This window comes from Canis lupus, chromosome 3 (genome assembly GCF_048164855.1).
Source record: "Canis lupus baileyi chromosome 3, mCanLup2.hap1, whole genome shotgun sequence".
Lineage (NCBI taxonomy): Eukaryota > Metazoa > Chordata > Mammalia > Carnivora > Canidae > Canis > Canis lupus.
Genome location: NC_132840.1, coordinates 57,774,587 through 57,800,195, shown reverse-complemented (window position 1 = coordinate 57,800,195; position 25,609 = coordinate 57,774,587). Strand labels below are relative to the sequence as shown.

General features: G+C 52.6%; 1 protein-coding gene across 9 annotated transcripts in view; it reads left to right on the top strand.

The window, feature by feature from the left end:
• Positions 1–215: 215 nt before the first annotated feature.
• Positions 216–25,609, top strand: part of NLRP1 (NLR family pyrin domain containing 1) — a 37,809-nt gene continuing 12,415 nt past the window's right edge. For 2 of the 9 annotated variants that reach the window (XR_012028480.1, XM_072821624.1), the window contains exons 1-10: positions 223–1,975; positions 2,281–2,607; positions 3,193–3,357; positions 5,606–5,815; positions 15,211–16,843; positions 17,853–18,023; positions 21,834–22,004; positions 22,541–22,711; positions 24,107–24,196; positions 25,488–25,576. Coding sequence is in view for 8 of the 9 variants with exons in the window: in XM_072821624.1 (XP_072677725.1) it covers positions 2,325–2,607; positions 3,193–3,357; positions 5,606–5,815; positions 15,211–16,843; positions 17,853–18,023; positions 21,834–22,004; positions 22,541–22,711; positions 24,107–24,196; positions 25,488–25,576 (2,983 nt within the window). In the remaining variant the exon portion in view is untranslated. Of the gene's footprint in view, positions 1,976–2,280; positions 2,608–3,192; positions 3,358–5,605; positions 5,816–15,210; positions 16,844–17,852; positions 18,024–21,833; positions 22,005–22,540; positions 22,712–24,106; positions 24,197–25,487; positions 25,577–25,609 lie in introns of all 9 variants that reach the window. The other 7 variants (XM_072821631.1, XM_072821632.1, XM_072821630.1 and 4 more) reach the window with 7 other exon arrangements.

Genomic DNA, 25,609 nt, shown 5'->3' with positions numbered 1-25,609 from the left:
TGTGCACACCCATCCTCGCTCAGTCTCATATCCTACAAGTTGATGTTACTACACCTGTCGTACAGATGCTGACACCTGAAGGCCAGCAAGGTAAGTGACTCAGCCAAGATGACAGAACCTCAAAGGGCAGAGCCAACCTGGTTGCGAAGCCCGTGCTTCCCCATCTGACCTCTGACCTGGAAGTTACTGCCCTAGAGGAAGGAAGGGCCTGGACCGGGGTGTCCGGACAGCTGGCCCCCTGCCCTGGCCAAGCCACTGCCGCACCGGGTGATATAAGCAGGTCCCCTTGCTTCTCTGGGCCTCTGCGTGCCCCCTACTTCCCATGTCCCATCCCAGCCACCGACAGGCCTGACGTTAAAGGATTAGTCCAGGACGCGCACACCCCAAGTCTGAGAGCCTCAGGGCACCAACACTGACACGCGGGCTCGCACCCCAACCCAGACACCCAGGAGAAGAAGGGGCAAGGCAGCAGGCAGCCACAGAGGTCTCTGGGCTTGCGTGCACTTGGGGGGCATACATCTCTGCTCCTGTCCTACTCTATCAGCTTCTCTCTCCCTCTCTCCCTCTCTCCCTCTCTCTCTCTGCATGGCCTTCGCCTGCAAGAACCGAGGTCTCCCTTATCACCCAGGATCCGAGCAGCTCCCCTTGTGATTAATCAAAAAGTAAACATTTGGGGTTTGCCCTAAAATGTGAATATCTAGGGACCCAGCTCCTAAAGCCCTCAGGATCCCAGTCTGTGTGCTAACAACATGGCAGGTGGCAGCCCCGCCACCCAGACCCCAGAGCTGCAGGGTTGGGGGTGCTGCTCACCCAAACACAAAGGCAGGATCTCCAGGCAGAGGGACCCAGGGAAAGCAGAACCCCAAGGCCAACATCTGAATCAATCGCACATATGAAATAGAAGAAGAGCCACAAAACCCCTAAATACTGGGGGTTCTGAGTTTCCGTTTTGGTGGGCATATGGGGTGGTCTCGGGGGGGGCTGAGCTGCGCCAACCCTGAGCAGTTCGTGTCAGAAGTGAATGGAGTGGCAGGACGCCGTGCTGGGGACGGGATCCGGAGAGTCTGTCACGGGTGTCCCTCTGCACACCTTCCCTTCCACTGTCCAGCACCTCAGGGTCCCCCACCCAGGGGCTCAATCCCGCCAATCTAGCAGCCAAGTGAGGCTCAGAGGAGGGAAGGGGCTGCCGGAGGACACGCTGTGCAGGGAGCCTCCTGCAATCAAGGCATCTCCAGAAACGGTTATGCAACAGGTGATGGGCGGGTGAATGTCGCTGCCCCAGCACCCCCTGACTCCTGCCAGTTGGACAAAAGAGGAAGACAGCCTGTGCCCGAGTCCCCTGAGGACTGGCTCCGGGGCGATGGGGAAGCGAGGGAACCCTTCCACTCTCGGGCAGGAAGCCAAGGGCCCGGACAGCAGGCAGCCCCCCAACCCCCCGGGCAGGGAAAGCACACCCAGGCGCCTCCAGGAGAGGGCAGGGGCTGGGAATGCACACCTGGCTGCTCCTGGGACAGGGCAGGGGCCGGGAGGGCTTGGGTATAGCCTTTCAGTCAGGAGTTGCCCTGGTGACATGGTGGCTCACGGGGCCCCACCCATCCTAAATGCCCCCCACGCCCCCCCCAGGCTGACATCCACCTGCCCCAGAGCCCACGCCCTGGGGCAAGTAGCCACCAGCTCCAGCTGGTGGTACCAGCTCCATGCCACCAGCTCCAGCTCTGGTGACAGGCTCGTGGGGGGCGCTGGGTGTCCCGTGGGCCTAAGCCCCCACTGCGGAGGTGGCCCCGCCCCTGGCCCGGCACACCCAGCCCAGTTTCCTCTGGGTGACTCAGCGTGTGATGCTCGCTGCGCCAAGGCAGATCTGTCGGTGTCCCACCACCCAGAGGGGCCCCAAGAGGCCAAGTCGTGCTCGGCCCGGAGCTCAGTCCACTCCTCAGTACTACCGGGGCTCAGGCGAGGACCCCAGGAGCACAGAAGGGTGAGTGTCGGGCACATCCCGGTCCCCCACCTGTGCTCCCCTCTGCTCTCCTGGCCGCCGCCCTGCGCACCCTGCCGTACCTCTTCTGTGTCTCCTGGGCCCTCTGGGCTCCTCCTTCTGGGGGCCTCTCCTCCCACACTCCTTGGCTCCCCGCACCTGCACAACGGGGCTCTGAGCACTGAACAGGAGTTCACCAGGCACAGAGGAATGATCCCAGGGGGAGCCTTGGACTAGTCAGGGGATGGGCAGAGGGGGAAGACATGCTGGCCTCTGCCCGCCTGACACCCCTCTGCACCTGCCACCAGCCTCACCTCCGTGGACGTCGTGGAGGGCCCCCAGCAGGGTGGAGATGGCCTGCAGAGTCCAGTGGCAGCTGGCCTGGTACCTGGAGATGATGGGGAAAGAGGAGCTAAAGGAGTTCCAGCTTCGGCTGCTGGAACAGCAGTTCTGGGGGGACCCTCCCCACGCCCTGCAGGCCCAGCTGGGGAAGGCACGCGGCTTGGAGGTGGCCTCGCGCCTGGTGGCCCAGTATGGGGAGCAGCAGGCCTGGGTGCTGGCCCTCCGCACTTGGGAGGAAATGGGCCTGAGCCGGCTCTGCGCCCAGGCCCGGGCAGAGGCAGGCTTGATGTCAGGTGAGTACAAACACCCCCCTGTCCACTGGCCATCTCCCGGCCCCCTACCTCCTAGGGACCCCCACCCCTGAACCCCCTGTTAAGCCTTCCTCTGGGCAGAGACTCGGGACCCCTCTCCTAGCCAGGTATGTTTCCAGGCTGCTGTGTTGTCCCTATGGCACCTGGAGAGAAAGGGCTGGTGTCCAGAAGGGCGGGGGTGGGATAAGCCCCCAGCTCCCCGGGGAGCACCTGCCCCACCTGGGACATAAGCTCCTGGCTCTCAGGGCACCTTCCTGGCCTGGGTTGTAAGCCCCCAGCTCCCAGGTACACCTGCCCCACCTGCATTGTAAGCGCAGACTCAGGATTCAGGGGCAGCAGGCACCAGCCCAGCACTTCCCCATCGGACAAGCCCCTCAGGCCTCTCTGCCTCTGTTTCTGCATCCGTGAAACGGGAGTGTGAGAGCCGTCTCTGTGGACTGTGAGAGCGCTAACGAGATAATGCGCATGAGACCCTTAGCACAGAGCCCGATGCCTCATGAGTCTCCATAAACACAGTCCCGGCCCCTCCCGGTGACAAACCCTGCCACCCGCATCTGCCTCCCGCAGCCGCACACCCCCTATCCCCCGGCTCCCCGATGGCACCCAGCATGCAGTCCCCAAACTCACCTATCTCCACTGAGGTGCTGAGGTTCATCCAGGACCCAAGGACAAGGAATTCGGGACAGCCACTGCCACCACTGCTGCCGAACACATCTGGACACATGTGGAATGGTAAGCCTGGCTGTGCCAACCCGGGCACCCCTACGGGTCCCTCCCCCAAGTAAGCGTGTGGCTGCATGGGGCTCTCAGTGGACGACAGAGGAAGGAAAAGGATGGGGGAGCCAGGCTGGGACAGTGGAAGCAGAAGGCCTACAAATGATCTTCTGAGAGGTTCCAGTGTTGAGTGACACCCCATCCCAAGTGAGAGATGGGGACCCACGACCCAGGCAAGGTGAGCAGCTAGTCTTACCCCGCCGGGTGTCACATGGGACATGGCCCTTGCTCAGGCAGAGCTAAGCTGGATATCCTGGTGGACTCCCAGGATCCCTGGGGTCAGAGTGGTCTAGAAAGTTCCAAGGTGGACTCTGCTCCCCAGATGCACCCCGTGGGGAGGGCAGGCGCATTCCTCAGCCCCACGTAGTTCCCTCTCCCAACTTCTCTTATTTCAGCTTCCACCATCCTGAGTCACCCAGGCCAAAGCACTCTTATTTTTTTTTTTAAGATTTATTTTGAGAGAGGGGGTGGGGTGGCAGGGAGGAGCAGAAGAAGAGAATCCCAAGCAGATACCCTCTTCCCACCCCCGTCCCCCGGCCTGAGCACAGAGGCCGTCAAGGGCCTCAATCTAACAACCCTGAGCTGAAATCAAGAGCCTGACACTCAACCCCTGGCACCACCACCCCAGGCACTCCCACCCAGGCCTAGATCTTAACCACACCCTGCCTCTTCCTCTTCTCTTCCCAGTCCCAAGTGGCTGCCTCGGGCTGGTGCACGCTCACCCATGCAGATGAGGCTGGAACCTAGAACCAGCCGTTCCTGCCACCACCCTGGGGAAGTCCCCACTGCTAATATCGTAGCTCTTCTGCTCTCCCCCCTTTGCCTCTACACCCCCAAGCTCCAGCTCCACTGCCCTCATTCCCCCTGACCTCATCTGCTTGGTGTGTGATGAAGCAAGTCGCTTCTTCCCCCTCCCCAGCCTATGTCTCACCTTCCCGCCCAAGCCCTTGAGCATGCAGCGCAGCCCTGCTGATGTGCTGTTGCAAAGAGGGTCCAACTGGTCCCATCTCACCGCACAAAGGCCCCATGGTGTCCCAGCCAGCACCCCATCCCCTGCGATCCCACACAGTGCCATGTCCCCCTGGCTCAATCCTGTGATGACCGCGACTCAGGGCAGTTCTGCTCGGCGGCCCCAACTAGCTGATGCCAGGCTTAGATGCCACCTGGTAAGCACCTATCCATCCTGGGAAGGAGGCGCTGACCCCACCGGGAGGCTTATCAGAATCTCTCTGCCCAGGGCAGGCTGGGTGGCTCAGTGGTTTAGCGCCACCTTCAGCCCAGGATGTGATCCTGGGCCTGTGATTGAGTCCCGCATCGGGCTCCCTGCATGGAGCCTGCTTCTCTCTCTGCCTGTGTGTCTGCCTCTCTTTCGCTCTGTGTCTCTCATGAATAAATAAATAAAAAAAAAAGAATCTCTCTGCCTAATAATAGATGTTCTCACCCGATGGACGTTTCAGAGCAGCGAGTAAGACAATAAAATTGTCTATATCTTTAGGACTCTTTTTGGCAATAGTATTATCGAGATAGAATTCACTCATTTAAAGGGTACAACCCAGTGGTGTATCGTATAGACAGAGTTGTGCTACCCTTGGCAGCATCAATGTTAGAACGTTGTCACCGTCCTCTAAAGAAACAACACCTGGGGCACCTGGGTCGCTCAGCGGTTGAGCATCTGCCTTCAGCTCAGGTTGTGACCCTGGATCCTGGGATCGAGTCCCATATCAGGCTCCCCGCATGGAGCCTGCTTCTCCCTCTGCCTGTGTCTCTGCCCCTCTGTCTCTCAGTCTCTCATGAATAAATACATAAAATCTTAAAAAAAAAAAAAAGAAAAAACAGCACCTTACAGTATTTTAAATCCAGGATTCCTGGGCAGCCCCGGTGGCTCAGCGGTTTAGCGCCGCCTTCAGCCCAGGGTGTGATCCTGGAAACCTGGAATCGAGTCCCACGTCGGGCTCCCTGCATGGAGCCTGCTTCTCCCTCTGTCTGTGTCTCTGCCTCTCTCTCTCTCTCTGTGTGTGTGTGTTTGTGTGTGTGTGTCATGAAGAAATAATTTTTTTTAATTTTTAAATTTTAATTTTATTTTTTAAAAAATCTAAAAAAATAAATAAATCCGGGATTCCCAACACCCATCCCAAAGGTTTGCAGTGAGAGTTCAGAGCAGATGGATGCTTGGCATACAGCACTGTCCTTCCCATCCTTCCCCCAGAAGACCCTTCCTCGTGCAAGTACCAAGAAGGCCTTCCAGACTCCCCAGAGTTTCAAGGTTCACCACACCAGGAGTCACCCAGTGCCCCCATGCCCACGGCAGTGCTAGGGGGCTGGGAGGCCCCACCTCAGCCCAGCCCAGTGCCCGGGAAGCAGGAGGCGCCCAAGGCTGGGTGGCCCGTGGCTGGAACATCTGGAAACCACAACCCAGGTGAGGCCTTGTGGAGCTCCTGGAGAGGGGTGAACGGTGCCAAGGTGCGGGCCGGGTGGGTGGGCTGAGGATGGCGGTCATGAGTCCATCCAAAATGTGCTCCTGGCTTCCCTCCATCGGGCTGAGCTGCTGCTTCTCAGTGGCCCCTGGAAATTACGGTGCAGGTGTTACCTCATACAGGATACAAATCAGGCTCTGTACCCAGTGCTCCCCTTACACACTCGCTCAGATGTCACAGACCTCACTGCTGGGGAGAAATGTCTCCACCCCCTCATTGCACAGGTGAAAGAAACAGATCTCAAACAGGTAAGACGGCACAGTTTCTGGAGGCAGGGAACTCTCTGATGCCGCAGTCCTCACCTTTAACCTCCACATCACATGCCCTCTGCTGTCTGGGTGAGGAGGACAGTCCTGAGTCCTCACAGGCTCACTGATGCCACCCAGGATCTTAGCCACCGCCAACCTGTCCCATTAGAGCTGACCCCAATGTCAAGGGATGTGCACCCTTGACACCTGAGGCATGGTAGGTTGAAAGGGTACTTTCCGAAACCGGGTAGAAGTAAACTTGTGGGGCTTGGTCCTGAAATGTGTCTGGCCAAAGCTCAAAGCGATGGACTGAATTAAGTCGTTACACCACATCTGTCCAGAAAAGGAAGGAAGGGAGGGAGGGAGGAAGGGAAGGAGGAGGGAGGAAGCGAGGAAGGGAGGGAGGAGAGAGGGAGAAAGCGGGGAAAGAAGAAAGGAAGGAAGGACGGGCTTTTTACATAGAACATTTTACAGAAATGTACATGTGTAATAACCTTAAAATGAAGCAAGTATGAAAGCCACAAAGACTAATTATCTGCAAACCATTAACTATTCATTGATTTTGGGCTCCCGAGCCACCAGGGCAGAAAGGGAAATGTAATAGGGTCACATAATACTTGTTGCTCAAAAAAAAAAAAAAAAAAAAATCAAGAGAAACAGAAGTTTCCCCCTGATTCTAAAGTCCCGATGTTTCCCAGCTTCCTTAGGGTGTGATCGGCTAATAGACTGGGATTCAAAGTGTCCCCAGTGATGATTCGACAGACTTGCACGTTGTGAAATGATCAGCACAGTCCAGGTCACTAGCACATCCATCAGTTCACATACCCATGTGCGTGCATATGCATGTGCGGCCCACGGTGAGAACCCATAAGGCCTGCTCTCTCCACAAACCTCCAACGTGCAGCACACTGGGAGTAACTGTATGGTCACCAAGCTGTACACTAGGCCCTCAGGACTTAGTCACCTCCTAACTGAAGGTTTGTCCCCGTTCCCCGTACCCCTAGCCCCTGGCCTCCCGCATTCCACTCTCCTCCGCTTCTATATGTTAGACTTCTGGGTTTCTTTCTTTTTCTTTTTCTTTTTCTTTTTCTTTTTCTTTTTCTTTTTCTTTTCCTTTTTTTTTTCTTTTTCTTTTTTTAACATCCCACACTGAAATGATCCTATATACTTCTCTTTCTCTGTCTGCCCTATGTTACTTAGCATCATACCCACCCACCCCCCAAGCTCATCCATGTTATCACAAATGGCAGAATTTCCTTCTTTTCCATGACTGAGTTCCCTGTACATATATGTGCCCCATTTCCTCTGTCCATGTAGCCGCCGGAGGACACACCAAGGCTGTTCCCATGTCTTGCCTATTGTGACGAATGCTGCAGTGAGTGTGCGGGTGCAAGACATCTTCAGGACAATCGATTCTTTGTTTCTTTGTAAATACCCAGAGGTGGAATTCCTGGGTCCTATGGTAGTTCTTTTTTTTTTTTTTTTTTTTTTTTTTTGAGGAAATTCTACACTGTGGTCCTCCTTCCCACCAACAGCACGCGACGGTTCCCTTTTCTCCACCTCCTCGCTGACATTTGTTATCTCTTGTGTTTGGTTTTTGTTTTTTTAAACCACTTGTGCTTTTGACGACAGCCTCCCAGACAGGAGTGAGGTGCTATTTCATACACATTTCCCTGGCGATGAGTGATGTTGAGAACCTCTTCGTGTACCCTTTGGCCATTTGCACATCCCCTTTGGGAAAAAATGTCTATTCGTCTCCTTTGCTCATTTTTAATCAGACTATTTAGGTTGTTTTGTGGTTAGGTTTGCAATTTTGTTGTTGGGTTGTATGCGTTCTTCATATATGTCTTATATCAATCCCTTACCTGATATGTGGTTTACAAATATTTTCCTCCATTCTATAGGTTGCCTTTTCATTTTATTGATCATTTCCTTTGCAGTCCAGAAGCATTCGGATTCGATGTGCTCCCACTTTTGTATTTTTGCTTCTGTTTCTTGTACTTTTGGTGTTATATCCCAAAAAAATTATTATCAAGGACCTTTTCCTCTATATTTTCTTCTAGGAGTTTTATGGCTTCAGAACTTACATTTAGGTTCTGAATCCATTTTGTGCTAATTTCTGTGAGTGCTGTAAGGTAGGAGTTCAGTTTCACTCTTTTGCACATAGATATGCAGTTTTCCAACATCATGTATTGAAGAGATGATCTTCTCCTCGTTGAATATCTCGGCTCCCTTGTCAAATATCATTAACCATATATGTGTGGGTTTATTTCTGGGCCTTCAGTTCTGTTGCATTGATCTATGTGTCTCTTTTTTTTAAGATTTTTTATTTATTTATTCATGAGAGACACACGGGGGGTGGGGGCGGGGGCACACATACAATCAGAGAGAGAAGCAGGCTCCATGCAGGGAGCCTGACACGGGACTCGATCCCCGGTCTCCAGGATCAAGCTCTGAGCTGAAGGCAGTGCTAAACCCCTGAGCCACCTGGGCTACCTTTATGCCAGTACCATACCTTTTTAATGACTGCAGCTTTGTAATAGTGTTTGAAATCAGGAAGTGTGATGGCTCCCAGCTTTGTTCTTTTTTCTCAAGATTGCTTTGGCTGTGAGGTTTCTGTGATTTTGTAAGAATTTTAGGACTGCATTTTTTTCATGTGTATGAAAAATGCCATTGGAATTTTGATGGGGATACCACTGAATCTGTAGATTGCTTTGGGTCATATGGACTTTTTAACAATATTAATTCCTCCAATCCAGGAATGCAGAATATCCTTCCACTTATTTGTGTCTTTAACACAAATAAGGATTGGCTTTAATTCTTTAAATATTTTGTAGAATTCATCAGGGGAGACATCCAGTCCTGGGTGCTCTTTGTCGGAGGATGCTTATTTACTGATTCAATCCCCTTACTGGTTACAGGTCTGTTCCATTTTCGTAATTCTTCGTGATTCAGTCTTGGAGGTTGTATGTTTCTAGGGATTTATCCTTTTTTTTTCTAGTTTTCCACTTTGTTGGCATATGATGACTCACAGCAACCTCGTGACCCTTTGTCTCCTCACTTTCAACTGTAATGACTCCCCTTTCTGGTTGTGTTTGAGTCTTTTCTCCTTTTTACTTTCTTAGTCTAGCTAAATGTTTGTCTATATTGTTTATCTTTTTAAAAAAAAATTACTTCTTAAGGGCAGCCCGGGTGGCTCAGCAGTTTAGCGCCACCTTCAGCCCAGGGCCTGATCCTGAGAACGGGATTGAGTCCCATGTCAGAATCCCTGCATGGGGCCTGCTTCTCCCTCTGCCTGTGTCTCTGCCTCTCTCTCTCTCTCTTTCTCTGTGTCTCTCATGAATAAATAAATAAAATCTTTTTTAAAAATTACTTCTTAGTTTGGTTTGTCTTTTGTTTCTCTAGCCTCTCTCATTTATTTCTGCTCTGATCTTTGTTATTTCCCTGCTTCTGCTAATTTTGGGCCTAGTTTACTTTCTCTAGTTCCTTGCAGTGTAAAGTTAGACTGTTTATTCGAAGTCTTTCATTCTTCTTAACGTAGGCATACATCACTATAAACTTTCCTCATAGACTTCCGTTTGCTGCAGACCTCTTGACCTCTAATTCTGCCCCTGAGGATATGTTTTGGTATGCTGTATTTGGACTTTCATTTTTCTCAAGATACTTTTTTATTTCTCTTTTAATTTGTTTTTTTAACCCATTGATCATTTGAGAAGGTTGTTTAGTTTCTGCTTATTTGTATATTTTCCCAGTTTCCTCCTTTTAGTGATTCCTAATTTCATATCACTCTGGTTGGAAAAAATACTTGATATAATTTCAGTTTCTCAAACGTGTTGAGACTTGTTTTATGATCTGTCCTGGAGAATGACCTATGTGCATTTGAGAAAAACATGCATTCTGCTGCTATTGGCTGGAGGGTCCTTTAGGTCTAATACACATGTTCTATTTGGTCTAATGTATGGTTCAAGTCCAGTATTTCCTTAATAATGTTCTGTCTGGATCACCTCTCCTTGTTGAAAGTGGGGTATTAGAAGTCCCCTGCTATTATTGTGCTGCTATCTATTCCTGCCTACAGATCTTTTAATATTTGCTTTGATAAATTTAGGTGTTATAACAACTTGATGAATTATTATATAATGATATTCTTTTCCTCTTATTGCACTTTTTTAAAAAAAGATTTTATTTATTTATTCGAGAAAGAGAGAGGCAGAGACACAAGAAGAGAGAGAGAAGCAGGCAGAGGGAGAAGCCAGTTCCATGCAGGAAGCCTGATGTGGGACTCAATCCCGGGTCTCCAGGATCACACCCTGGGCTGAAGGTGGCACTAAACCTCTGAGCCACCCTGGCTGCCCTCTTATTGCACTTTCTGACGTAAAGTCTATTCTGTCTAATATAAGTATAGCTACTCCTGCTCTATTTTAGTTTCCATTTGCTTGGAATATCTTTTTCCATCCCTTCACTGTAGCCTAAGTGTGTCCTGAAAGCTGAAATGAGTCTCTTTTAGACAGTATGTAGTTGGGTCTTGTTTTGGTTTTTGTCAGGTTTGTTTGTTTTGTTTTGTTTTGTTTTTTTGTATTTTAATCTATTCAGACACTCTATGTCTCTTGATTGGAGAATTTAATCCATATATATTTAAAGTAATTATTGATAGGTAAGGATTCACTGTTACCATCCTGTTTATTGTTTTCTGGCTATTTTTGCCATTCTTTTATTCTATTCTTATTCTCTTGCTGTCTTCCTTTGTGATCTGATGGTTTTCCATAGAGGTATGCTTTGATTCCTTTCTCTTCATCCTTTGTGTATCTACAATAGGTTTTTGCTTTGTGGCTACCATGAGGCTTACATAAAACATCCTATAGATTTAGCAATCTATTTTAAGATGATAACAACATAATTATGATCACATACAAAATTCTACCATTTAACTTCCATACATGCACACACACATTTTATATTCTTGATGTCATAATTTGCATCTTTTTATATTGTGTACCCATTAACAAATTATTTTAACTAGTTATTTTTAATACTTTTGTCTTTTAGCTTTATACTGGATTTCAGTGATTTACACATCACCATTACAGTATTAAGAGCATTCTGAATCTCACTCTACACTTGCCTTCACCAGTGAGTTATAGTTTCATGTATCTTCATGTTCACTAGTGGTTATGAGTTTTTGTTTGTCTAGGAAAATACCTCACTTTCATTTCTGAAGAACTGCTTTGCCAGGTCAAGTACTTTTGGTTGGCAGTCTTCTCTCAGGGCTTTGAATGATACATCAGCCCACTCTGTCCTGGCCTGCAAAGTTTTTGCTGAGACATCTGCTGACAGCATTATGGTAGTTCCTGGTATAGAGGAGTCTGTTTTCTTGCTGCTTTCAAAATTCTATCTCTGGGCTTTTTGTTGTTACTTTGTTTTTTGTTTTGAGGTTTTTGTTTGTTTGTTTGTTTTTTGTTTTTTTGCAGTTTTATTATATGTATAAGTGAAATCCTCTTTGGGTTGAATATGTATGGGGACCTATGAGCCTCATGGACCTGGATGTACCTGGATGTCCATATCTTTCCCCAGCCATGGGAAATTTTTAGTCACTATTTCTTTGATAAGCTTTCTGTCCCTTTCCCTTTCTCTTCTCCTTCTGGGACTCCCATTATGCAAATATTACTTTACTCGGTAGTGTTCCATAATTCACATAGGCTTTCTTCACTCTTTTTTATGCTTTATTCTTCATCCTTCTCTGATGGGATGGTCACAAATGACCTGCCTCCAAGTTTACAGGGTCTTCTCTGCCTCCTTAGGCTTGATCACATGTATTATTGATGCTCTCCATTGCATGTTTATTTTTTCATTTCATTCATTGTATTCTTCAGCTCCAGAATTTCTACTTGTTTCTTTTTTATGATTTCTATCTCTCTGTTGAACATCTTTTGTTCACATGTCATTTTCCTAGTTTCACTGAATTGTCTCCCTGTGTTTTCACATAGCTTTCTGAGCTTCCTTGAAATAATTGTTTTGAATTCTTTGTCTGACAATTCACAGATCTCCATTGGTGGAGGGTGGTGATTGCTGGAAAAGTATTGTGTTCCTCTGGGATGTCATGTTTCCTTATCATCTCATGTTTCTTGCAGCTTGGTGTTGATATCTGTGCATTTGATGAAGCTTTCACCTCATCCAGACTTTATGGACTGATTTTGGTGGGGAAAGGCCTCATCTGTGGGTGGAAGTGAAGGCACAGACTGGGTAGAGGTCACAGTTCTGGTTCCAGAAAGGCTCTAGTGATTTCCATATAGTTTCATCATGTGAGGTCAGTGTCAGTGAAGATGGAAGTGGTCCTTGACAGCCAAGGCTGCTGGGGACCTCCTGACATCTTATTCTTCCCCTGTGGATACCATGGGCAAGAGGATCCCATTTGGCACTGGTTCCAGCTTGGAGGCACCCTCATGGTGGCGTTCTGATGCACAGTCACGTACAAAGTAACAACAGAGCTGGAGTTCAAAGCATGAATGCACACAGAGCATTCACAGCTCTGGGGTCCCAGCCTTGTATAGACTTGGGGAGGCTAGCCCCCTCGGTTCCAGAACAACGTACCAATAGCACTTTCGGGAAGGGGGGCTCAGCATTATCTCTCTCCTACCCCTCATCCCTGCCCAGAGGAGTCCATTGTGGCAATGGCTGTTAGGTTACCTCCATGGCAGAAGCCTCTGGCATCCAATATATAGCAGGCCACTGAAGTCCACACCTACAAACACTATGGGGTCCTCTTGCAGAGAGTCCACAGTAAGATCACTGAGGTCTTCAGCTGCAAAGGCTGCTGGTTCCTCCCTAGAGCAGACCCCTAGGCACCACAATGGCACCTGTTGTATGGCTGATATTTGTCATCCTCACCCTTCTTCATTGTCCCTACCCTTCCCCAGATGTCTATGCGAGGCTGATCGCCCCAGTAATCCTTTTATTTTGTGGTTATCCTTTTTCTGCACTGTGTTGCTGTAGGTTCTTAACTGAGTTATTGGGCCCACCTGAAGCTATTTGCATTCACGAATAGGTAGCTATCTAATTGTTTTGTATGTGGTGGGATACAAATACTCCTACTCCCCATCCTGCTAATGTCAGTTCCCCCCAATTCTAAATTATAAATGACTGCCTTAGCTGGGAAACATGAATAAAATAATATCCCAACAACAGTCCAATAGCAAGTGCAAAACCTACACGGTGTTCCTTTTGACATACAAAGAGTAAAAGTAGGCAAGGTTTTTTGTGTACAAGAGAAAACAGTAATATTTTAGGCTTTTGGGGACACACAGGTCCTACGGCAACTCTTTCACTCTCCATCGTAGCCTCAAAGAAGACATAAACAATATCTAATCCAGTAGGCATGGCTGTGATGCCATGAAACTATATGGACACTAAATTCTGAATTTTATTAAATTTTCACATGCAGTGAGAAGTTCTTTTTATTTTTTTCACCTGTTTAAAAATGTTAGCAACCATTCTTAGGTTGTAGGTTTTACAGCAGGTGTCCAGCTGGATTTGGCTGGTGTTTGCTAACCCCCATCCAAGTGTATTGTTAGAGGTACTGGTGGTAGAGGGAGGATTTTTAGCATATAACTGAATAAAGAGGGTTTAGGTCTGTGACACGCTAACAGATCCACGGGATGTTCTGGAAAACATGGCACCAAGAAAAAACTAAGCCCTCTCTAGGGAACTCAGGCAGATGCAGGGCCCTGAGTGGGGCAACCCATAGCCAGGACCAAGAGTGGCCACACTGATGCTCCTAGAAGATTGTCAAATTTCCAGAAATGTTCTCACAAGTGACAATAAAAACAGGTCTATAGGTTATGACTTCAGGGATGGGAGTGACCCTTACCTCTGAAGTCAATCTATGCCTTTAACACCCAATGCAAATGCATTGGGTACAAATGCCTTGCGTGTTAAAGGCCTGGATTGGCCACATGTCCTACTGTCCCCCCAGATTCTTCTCAGAACACTGACAAAGGTAGGAAAAATGCCCTCAACTCTGGAAGCCCTGCAGGTTTCCCAAAATGAGCTGAGCCTCAGGACCCAAAGGAGTCACTTGTATCATCTCTAAAAGTTGCCAAAGGAGAGAAGTGAGAAGCGCCTGGTATATTCTGAGGGGAAGAAGGACATGGGGGTTTAACAATTATTCCAGGTAGAATCTAAGAGAGGATCCTGAGGCCCCTTCCTGGGGGACATGTCAGCCCCTCACAGCTCACAAAACACCTTCCCGTCTGTCTCAGACCAGTTCCCTAAGAGGTGGACCCTGAGTGGGGGTGTGAGTACAAGTGGTTAACTGGGAAAGATACTCCCCAAAAGCAATAGTAGGAGAGAGAAGAAGTGAAACAGAGAAGGAAAGAAGCCAAAGCAACCTGCTGTTTGGGGAATGTGACCCTGGGAGGAACTGAGATTTGATGTTGCTGGGAACTATGCAGGACCGTGTAGAACACACCTCAGAGTTCTCTCTCCTGGGGGCAGGGTACCGCCACCTGCTGTTGGTCCAGGGCTCCTCCTGGAGCACTGACCCCTCCAGCATTCCTAGCCTGCCCCAACCAAGGGCTGGGAGACAGCCACAGGTGCAGCCAGAAGGACATCCTTGGCCTGGGCCTCGGGGGTAGGAGCTGAAGGTACTGTCAGCAGCCAACGTTATCTCCTTCTGTCCTCTGTGACCTCCTGCAAGGACATGTCACGACCCCCAGTTTACAGGTAAGGAAACTGAGGCCCAATGGGGCAAATGGCTTAGCCCACAGGCTTCAGGAGAACAGAGTTGTGTGTGTTTCATTCCTTCTTTACTCTCAGCCTCCGGAGCAGCACCTGGCACAGAGTAAGCCTTTGATGAATATTTACGGTGTGAAGGAAAGTCACCAGGGGATGTGATTTGGTCAGGTCAGGGCAAGCTAGGGTTTCCTTCCTGTAGCCCATGCTCCAACCACTATATAGGTGAGAACATGCCAGCATCGGCAGCCAGCACAGCACAGTGGCTTGGAGGGGATGCCCAGAGCAGATGCTGAGTGGACTAATGAGTGAGCTCAGGGGCAGATCTGTTCCATATCTTTATGTCCCATCTTTCCCTCCCTTAGCAGGAATCACAGAAAGGTATCAGCACCAGAGGAGAAAGAAGCCGTACCCCACATGGTCGTGGGAAGACAAGGACCTGCACCAGATATTCATACAGCTGCTGCTTCTGCATCAGCCTTACCCTAGAGGCCACGAGTCCTTAACCAAGGGAAGATGGCACCATGGGGCAGAGAAGCAAGGACATTTGATTGAGGTCGAAGACCTATTTGGCCCAGGCCTAGGTGCCCAGGAAGAGCCCCAAACAGTCATACTGCACGGGGTTGCAGGCATCGGGAAGTCAACACTGGCCAGGCAGATAAGGACGGCGTGGAAGGAAGGCCAGCTCTACAAGGACCGCTTCCGACATGTCTTCTACTTCAACTGCAGAGAGCTGGCCCGGTCCGAGACCATGAGCCTCACTGAGCTCATCACCAAGGCCCAGGCCGGCCCTGTACTTCCCGCTGAACAGATCCTGTCTCAGCCAGGGCGGCTGCTCTTCATCCTCGATGATTTGGATGAGCCAAGATGGGTCTTAGGGGAGCAGGAGTCAGAGCTGCATTCGTCCTGGAGCAAGCAGCGGCCGGTGCACGCACTGCTGGGCAGCTTGCTGGGCAAAACTGTGCTTCCCGAGGTGTCCCTGCTGGTTACAGTGCGGACCACAGCTCTGCGGAGGCTTGTTCCCTCCGTGGGGCAGCTATGTTGGGTGGAGGTCCTGGGGTTCTCCGAGTCCGGCAGGAGGGAGTACTTCTACAAGTATTTCAAGAACAAAAGCCAAGCCACCCAAGCCTTCAGCTTGGTTGAGTTAAACCCAACGCTGTTAACCATGTGCCTCGTGCCCTTGGTGTCCTGGCTGCTGTGCACCTGCCTGAAGAAGCAGATGCAGCGAGGAGAGGAGCTCTCACTGGGTTCATCCCAGACCACCACGGCCCTCTGGCTATACTACCTCTCCCAGGCTCTCCCAGCCCAACTCCTTGGGGCGCAGCTGAGGGGCTTCTGCTCCCTGGCCGCTGAGGGCTTCTGGCAGGGAACGAACCTGCTCAGCAGGAGGGACCTCAGGAAGCACGGGTTCGATGAGGCCACCATCTCCACTTTCTTAAAGACAGGCATCCTCCGAAAGCATCCCTCCCCTCTGAACTACCACCTGGCTCACCGCTGTCTCCAGGAGTTCTTTGCAGCCGTGTCCTGCGTGCTGGGGGGTGAGGATGGCGGAAGCCCTCACCCCGACAGCATCAGAGGGGCAGAGAAACTGCTAGAGGTGTATGAGGGACATGACCTGTTTGGGGCCCCAACCACGCATTTCCTCTTTGGCCTTCTGAGTGAGCAAGGGGAGCGAGAGATGGAGGCGGTGTTCCAGCGCAAGCTGCCCAGGGAGAGGAAGCGGGACCTGCTGCGCTGGGCTGAGGTGGGGCTCTGGCCTCGGCTCTCCGCACCTCAGCCATGCTCTCTGCACTTGCTCCACTGCCTGTACGAGATTCAGGACGAGGACTTGCTGACACGGGCCATGGCCCATTTCCATGGAAGGAGCATGTGTGTCCAAACTGGCGTGGAGTTCCTGGTGTGCACTTTCTGCTTTAAATTCTGCTCCCACGTGAAAAGGCTTCAACTGAATGAGAGCCGGTGGGATGGACAAGCATGGAGGCCCTCCAGTGTGGCTCTGTGAGTCCCCCACACCACTCCGCCAGACCCATGGCGAGGTCCCCCTCACCCCCATGTGGGGCGCTGCAGCCGCTCCCACTCAGCCTGGCGCCAGGGACCAAAGAACCCAAGTCGCCAGTGGCTTCACCAAATCTGAGCCCCGTTCCCTGTCCACCTGAGAACCTCTGCAGCTTCTTGCCTGTCTCTTTGACAACTGCCATCTTCTCACCTGAGCACCTTCCTTCCCACCCCCCATGCTGGTCTGAGGTCCCCTCCACCCAGCCAGCTTGTCTCTGTTTCTCTCTCTCATGGAGAATCTACTCGCTCAGCTGCTTCAGGCAACCCTTTGGTGGCTGTTGACAAAGGCATTGGCCCTGAGACGTCCCCCTACCCCCGTCCCCTGAGAATGTGTATGCCTGAAAGAGAGTCTCTATCTTCCCCCCTGAAAAACTGGCTTGCTTCTTTTTGCCAATGATGCACTATCACTCAGCCTGAGTCCCACCCTGTTTGAGATGATGGAGCAGATACTTTTTTTAAAAAAAGATTTTATTTATTTATTCATGAGAGACACACAGAGAGAGGCAGAGACACAGGCAGAGGGAGATGCAGGCAGGGAGCCCAATGCAGGACTCGATCTCAGGACCCTGGGATCACGCCCTGAGCCAAAGGCAGAAGCTTCATCAACAGAGATCCCGGGTGCCCCCAGTTTTTCGGCTGTGTTTGATTCTTTGGCAGAGCTGAACTATACTGTATATTTTATTTTTTATATTTTATTTTTTAAGTAATCTCTACCCCTGACATGGGGCTCAAACCCATGTCCCCCAGATCGAGTCACACGCTCCACCTACTGAGTCAACCAGGTGCCCAAGTTGTTATATCAATGCTGTCTTCCTGTGTGATGAGGAAGCCCAGCACAACCTCATTCTGAATGACCACATGGTCGATACTCCATGGGGAAGGCGCCGTGACTGCTTTAACCATTTCTCTATTCCCAGGCATTAGATTGTTTTTCCCTCTCCCCCTCCCCCAGGTTCAGCTGGGTCCCAGTCACAGATGCCTGCTGGCAGGCTCTCTTTTCCACTCTCCGGGCCTCTGGAAGCCTGAAGGAGCTGGACCTGAGTGGAAATCACCTGAGCCACCCCGCAGTTCAGAGTCTTTGTAAAGTCCTGAAATTCCCTTGCTGCCACTTGGAGACTGTGCGGTGAGTCTGTCCTGGGGTCTGCTCTGAAGCAGGGATGGGCAGGAGGAGACCTGAGGTGGAAGCTGACCGCACTTTTGGCACTTCTATTCCACATTGTACCAGAGGGTCCATCCAGGACAAAGAGAAAGGGAAAGGGAAAAGGAAAGGGAAAGGGAAGGAAAGGAATAAGAAAAGGAAAAATGAAAGGAAGAACGAGAAAAGAAAAAAAAGAAAAGGAAAGGTAAGGTAAGGAAAAAAAAGAAAAGAAAGGGGAAAAAGGAAAAGAAAAAGAAATAAAAGATTCCCCGACTAGAAAGGAAGAGATAAAACTAGTTATTTGAAGATAGCATAATCTTATGTATAGAAAATTGTAAGGAATCCACAGAAATAGCTATGAGAACTAATGAACAAATTCACCAAGATTTTAGGATAAAAGTCAATTGTGCTTCTGCACACTAGCAATGAGCAATCAAAAAAAAAAAGAAATGAAGAAAACAACTCTTCTTTACAATAGCATCAAAAAGAATAAAAACATTTAGAAATAAATTTAACAAAAGAAGGGCAAGGCTTACATACCAAAAACTGTAAAACATGATGAAAAGAAATTAAATGAAAGCTTCACTAATGGGAGGAAATCCCATGTTCATGAATGGGAAAAAAAATGAATATCCTTATGTGGCGACACTCACCCAACCGCTGTACAGATTCAACTCGACCCAGATCAAAATCATACCTGCCTTTCTTGTGGAAGGGGTCGAGCTGATCCTAAAATTCATATGCAAGGATAAGCTTGCACATTGAGCATTGGGAGATCCCCCCAACGTGTAATGCTCAGGAAAAGAAAAGCCAACAGAGAAGACTGAGAAGAAGCGGCCAGGGAGGTGAGAAGAACACCAGGAGGGCGTGCTCCGTGGTGGTGCCTAAGAGGACAGAGGGCTCCAAGGACAGTGTGGCCAGCAGGGATCGCTGCTGCAGGGAAGCCAAGTAAAACAAGGGGTGAAAACTGTCCACCGTTGGATTCTGGACTTGAGATAGGGAAGTCATGATGGATGATCTTAGCAGGAGCAGCTTTTGCGATGTGAGGGGAGCCAGCGTCCAGAGTGAGCCATTCCAGTCTAAGCAGAAGCAGAGGCAGAAAATGAGACTCAGTATCAAGACTTGGGTGATAAAGAGGAGGGAAGAGTTAAAGCAGAGGGAAACGTGGGACCAGCTGACAATGCATGTGTGTGACCACTGGCCTGCATTTAAGAAGGGAAAGACCTGAATGTGAAATTCGACCATGAAAGGTACAGAAGGAGAATAGTAAGTGATGGCGTCAGGGAAGTAGAGGGATCACTGGCCTTAGAGGGGAAGGAGTGCTTCCTCTACCATAGGAGGGAGGGAGGCAGGGTCAGGACAGAGGGAGGGAGGCATGCAGGTTGGACAATGGGATGCTGCAGGGTCCCCATCTGATAGCCCCGTTTTTCTCTGTGACATAGGCATGGAGTTGGGTGCTGAGCATGTGGAGGTTCAGGGAAGGTAGCGTTCTGAAGTGGACCTTGTGAAGTGGGGGGTTCCGCCCACCAGGCATCGATGAGGCCCGTGATAGTGCGATTCCTAGCGGCCGCCACCTGCCCTGTCCCTCAGGCAGGGACTGGGTGTTAGGTTCAGGGTTGGGGGCTGGGGGGAGGCAGAAAAATGGTGGAGCTTGGGGTTAGCCAGAAGGATGCGGTGGAAGGTCGTGTTTAGGATGTTGATGATGACGGCCATGGAATCCAAACTAGATCCCCAGGGGAGCAAAGAAAAGGCAGCAGTAAGAGACGGAGCAGAAGTGGAGCCAACAGATTAAGAAGGCAAATCCAGCTTCGTATGACCTCCTTGTGACCTCCTGTGTCCCCTCCCAAAACCACTGCGACAAGAGCTGCCCAGGTCTGGCAGGAAAGACTTTTGAAAGAGATTCAGGAATCCTGGCCTCTACCTCTGACCTCTTGCCCTGGTGGAAAGATAGCTGTCCTCATCAGACAGCCTCATGAGGGTGTAGGCCTTCATCACCTCCATGTCCTGTGGGCCTTCAGGAAAGAACCTATGAGCATGGCACAGCAGGAACAAGCATTTCTGTTTCCCCGGTGACCAGAGCTGAAGACAAGTCCTGGGCGGGGTGAGGCAGGGCTGGGGATTTGAAGAAAGGGATCCACACAGTGCAGCTCGAATGGCGGGTCTTTGGAGACAGGTGAAGCCGCAGGAGAGACACGTTTGTTGATGCCGAGATGGGTCGCCAAAGCAGAGATGCAACTGGCGGAAATGGTGTGCCCACGAGTGGGAGTTGGGACACGCCAGGCGAGGAAATGTCAGTCTAGGAGGGTGTGGCTGGTGGGAGGTGGCCGTCTGCAAAGGCGACCTTCAGGTATGAGATGCAATGGGCGTAATATGTGGGGACCTGTGCCAGCTGGACCCCTGGCTTTCTCGGACCACGGTCTGTATGGTTTGGGGTTGGGAGCAGACGGGGAAGGCAGAGATTGCCCAGGAAGATGTAACTAAGGGCCAAGGGCACACACAAAGCTGCCAGGTAGTGAGACATGTCCCTGATGCAGGGGACCTCAGACTCCAGGCCAGGCAAGGAAGTCCAGGGAAAAACTAGGAGGGGAAATCAGATCCTGTGGACATCAAGAGAGATGGGGATTTTAGCCTGGGGAGGGGGCACCACCTTGAGCCTCCTCCCTCCTCGTCAGAGCCTTCCCATTACATCCCATGCCCCCTCCCTGCAGGCACCTGTCATGTGTACAGCCCTAGCTCTATACCCCACCCTGACACTCTCCTCTGGGGAATCCCAGAGGCTCCTCAAGCTCAGCCCTTTCCAAAATCAACTCTCTTCCCTAAGCAGAGAAAACCTGCCCCACCTGCTCAGGACCAGCTAATCAGTTTGCAGGATCCAATACAAAATGAAAACGCAGTGTCCCCAGCTCCAACATCGGGGGGGGAAAGTGCCATTAAAGGTACTTGGATATAAAGCCTGTTTTCCTCTTCCACAAGCCCCACTCTCATGGTGTTTCCCATGTACTGTGTGATGCCAGAGTCCTTCCCACACACAGAGGTACAAGCAGGTGCGTGCACACCATCCCGCAGGCCAGCGTGCCCGCACAGCCCACCAGATGCCAGGTTTCTCCTCCCACCAGCTGCCAGACTCGTGCCCCAAAGGCGGTAGAAAGATAAAGGCAGACATCACCCCTGCCTGGTGATGGGAGACCCTTCCCCTCCGCCCAGCCGAGGACCACCACCCTGACTTGAAGCAGATGAGAGGACCCACCCCCACCCCTGCAAGGGCATTGCCAGGATGCACTAGGTATCCGGAGCAGTCCCCACTAGATCACCCAGCATGCCGCGAGGCCCCCAGCCCGGGGCATGGATGGCTGCCACCATGACTTCTTCCAAGGTGTCCAACCTGGATCTTCAGCATGTCCGATCCAGGCGCCACGGGGACAAGGGTCCATGAGCAGAGAGAAGAAGGCTAGGTGGGACCGCATGGCTTCAGGGGCAGAGAAGTGGGTGGCTGAGGGCTGAGCGCCTACTGTGTGCCAGACACCATCCTGGGCACTCAGGACAATGGCCAGGAACAGAAATGGGCACAGGTCCTTGCTCAGGGAGCTTACACTCTGGAAGCAGGGTGGAGGGGGGGGCGGCCAGGAAGCCGGCTACTGGCCTGGGAGGGCCGTGCAGGTTAGTAGAGACGGTGCTCACGCGAGACCTCACCGAGGTGAGACGCAAGGCAGGTGGGAGACGAGCCTCCGGCCGTCAGCCGAGACAAGAGGCCGGTCCCAGGCGTGTGTGGCATGGGCGGGTGTGTGTCTCCCACAGGTTGGCCGGCTGCGGCCTGACGGCGGACGGCTGCAGCGACCTGGCCTCTGCGCTGAGTGCCAGCCCGGCCCTGGCGGAGCTGGAGCTGAGTTTCAACTTGCTCCTGGACGCTGGAGCCCAGCATCTGAGCAGGGGGCTGAGGCAGCCGGCCTGCAGGCTCCGCCGGCTGCTGTGATTGTCCTCACTGACAGTTTGTGGGGGGAGGGGAGTGGAAGGGAGGCGGGCGGGGTTGCCGCCCCAGGACGCAGGGCTGACAGAAGCCAGGGGCCCGGGTACAGACCAGGACAGACCCTCCGTTCCCACGGAAGCCGCCTCTCTCCCCTGCACTTCCTTGTGTTGGAGGTTCACGTCTGTCCTCCTGCCTTGGAGGCACCCTCAAGGCTGCACCCCCAGAGCTCCCAGGTCAGCTGGCTCTGGGCACCCCTCAAGCACCGTGCGGTCGGCGGGGAGACCCAGGTGGACAAGGGGGCCGGAGGGACCCCAGGGGACAAAGGGAGACTGCCTCTCCCTCCTGCATGGCTCCACGGCTGCAGGCGGAATTTTAAAATCTCTCAGGTTCCTGCAAGGCAGGAGAGCCCTTAGGCCCCTCGGCTGTCACCCCAGAACCTCCAAAGGGCTCCAGGGGCTAGAAAGGGAAACCAGCCCGCAGTCACCCCGATGGGAGGCTGCTGGGGCTGCTGACGGGGCCTGGGGCGCCTTTCCTGCAGGCTGGCTGGCTGCAGCCTCACCTCCCGCTGCTGCGGGGCCCTGGCCTCCGCGCTCAGCACCAGCCCCCTCCTCACGGAACTAGACCTGCAGCAGAACGAGCTGGGCGACGTCGGCGTGCGGCTGCTGTGCGGAGGCCTTGGGCACCCCACATGCCAGCTCACGCTGCTGTGGTAAGACTCATGGGACCTGGCGGCAGAGGCGGGGGGACAGAGCCCCGCAGGGTGGCCATGACGATGGAGCCGGGAGGTGGACAGGGGCAGGCAAAGGGCCCCAAGAATGTAGGTCACCTGGGCTCCTCGCCAGCCCCACCATCCACTCAGGCCACGGGCCTGGGTGCAAGTGTTCAGCGGAGACTCAGGTGTCTCCACATGTGTAATGGGCCCTGGCGTCCACCCTGCCAGCTGCACGGAGCACAACGCAGGTCAGAACTCAGACATATGGGGACACAGTCGGACAGGATGACGTGATGACCCAGAGTGTGGCGGGCAGGCGCAGGGGGACCTGCAGGCCACTTCTCTGTCAGCCAGGGGAGCCCCCAGCGGGCCCAGCCGGGAGGGCAGGGGACAGAGCAAGAAGACACGGGCCCTGCCCTCCTGACTCACACTCCGCTGGGAACGAGGGGGATGCTCGTCATGCAGACACACAAATATACATTTCTTTTTTTTTTAAGATTGTATTTATTTATTCATGAGAGATACAGAGAGAGAGGCAGAGATAACAGGCAGAGGGAGAAGCAGGCTCCCTGTGGGGAGCCCAATGTGGGACTCAATCCCAGGACCAGGATCACTCCCTGAGCCCAAGGCAGACACTCAACCGCTGAGCCACCAGGCGTCCCAACAAATACACATTTCTGAGCTCCCCCGGGGGCTGGGGGCCAGGAAGGGAAAGCCAAGGTCCTCTGAGTATGTAGGATGGGGGGGGGGGGGCAGGCAGGGGTGGTGTAGCCTCGGGGGCCCGGCCCAGGCAGGACAGACACAGAGCAGAGGGGGTATGCAGGGTAGAGGCAGTGGGCCGCCCTCCCTCCCGCCCTGACGCCTGCACAATTGTCCTGGAGCAGCCGTCCCAAGGCTGCTCTCTCCTGCCTCTTTGCTCCATGGCCTGAAAACACATCCATGGCTCTTTCTGTCTACACCCCTCCCTGTGGCCCTGGCTGGGCTCAGGGGACCAGGGGCTCCAGGACCCACATGCCCTGACCCCAGTCAGCTCCAGCCGGCCCTCGGAGGCATCTATGCAGCCTGGGATCTCAGACCTAGGGAGAGTAGGCCAGACACAGGGGGCTGGACGCTGGGGCGCTAGACAGTGTGCAAGGGGCCGTCCCCAAGCTGACACTGACCCTTCATGACCCGGGGGCTGTTGCCTCCACCCCTGGCCCCCTCCCCACGTAGGGGTCTCCTGCACGTAGGAGGGCTTCCCGGGCTTGGTCTCTGCCAGGGGGAAGGACTCGTGTCCCTGCTCTGCAGCTACTTGTCACATCTTGGCCCTCGAGAGCATTGCAGGATCCTGTGCACCACCACCACCACCACCACCGCCACCCCAGGAGAACCAGGCTTCCTCTGTGTTTGTAGGCTGGACCAGACCCAGTTAAGTGAGGAGATGACACAGATGCTGAGGGCCCTGCAGGAGGAGAAGCCTCAGCTGTTCATCTGCAGCAAATGGTAAGAAGGACCGGGAGTGGGGGACACAGAGCCTCGTCAGGCTGACCCAAGCCCAAGGAGGCATGTTTGAGACCCCCCAGAGCCAATAAACAGGGAAAGAGCCGGGGTAGAGGCAGACAGACCCAGGAAGATGCCAGGAAGGCTCAACCCTTCTGGCGGATGACCAGGGGGACGAACACAGCAGAGGCACCGGGAAAGTGGTGGGACTGGGAATGAGGAACAGTGACCACAAGGGAGAGGCAAAGACAAGGAGCAAGAGGCTTCGGACCAGACCAGCCCTGGGCGGGCGGATGTGCAAGCAGACGGGCAGGTGGACAGGCAGGCCCAGTCAGAGTCCATCCTCCCCGCAGGGAACCCACCATGTTGCCCCCTACCCAGGTGTGGGGCCCGTGGGGCCTGACTGTGCATCAGTGGGTTCTTGGCTGCTGCACTTACCCACAGTGGACAGAAAAGGGCGTGAGGCCAAGCAGACGCTCCCGCAGACCCACCATGTGTGAGGCACATCACAGAGAGCCGCAGGGAGCTGCAGGGAGCTGGCCCCAAGTGCACCAAAAGCTTGCCCCAAGTCACCTGCCAGCCCGGGAAGCTGTACCTAGGGCCAGAGTGAGCATGTTCCAGAGCTGGCTGGACCCTGTCCAAAGGAGCACAGCTGAGCCCTGAGAAATGGGGGGTTGGGTGGGGGCATGCTGCGCTGAGAAGGGGCAGATTCCAGGCAGAGGTAGAGGCTCGGAGCTTAGCTCCTCCGAGGAACAGCCAAGGCCAGGTGTTGGGACCAGCCCCAGCATCACCTGGAACCTCGTTAGAAATGCAGATTCTCAGGTCCCCTCCGGACCTGCTGAATCAGAATCTCTGGGCCAGGAAGGGGGTGGGGGTGTCCAGGAATGTGTGTCTGACAAGCAAGCTCCAGGTAAATTTTACCCGAGAGGGTGAGTGAGCAGGAGGTGGGCACAGTGAAGCCTTTACCCCAGAAACTATGGATGACATTGAGCGGGGACTCGAGTGGCTGCTATGCCAGGACAGGGGGGAAAGGATACAAAGAAGGTGGTTTTTGGAGGGAATGACAAGTGACCAGTCGGCTCCTGTTGGGGGTCTGGGGGGAGTCAGGATGACACCCCAGCTCTGGCTTGGATGGCTGAGCCGGTGGGTCATTCCCAGGGCAGGGACCTACTGCAGAACCTGGACTCGGGCCACGGATTCAAACCGGGACAAGGGAAGTTTAAGCAAGGGTGACACAGAGACAGCCCCAGCTTCCTATGAAATCTCAGGGAGAGTGAATGCTTCTGTGTCTTAGGAAGCCAAGTGCGACCGTCCCCACCGAGGGCCTGAGTCGGGGAGAGACAAGTGGCACGTCCTCACTCAAGCAGCAGAGACAAGGATCAGGTACTGTGAAGGGTCCAGGCCAGGAGTATCACA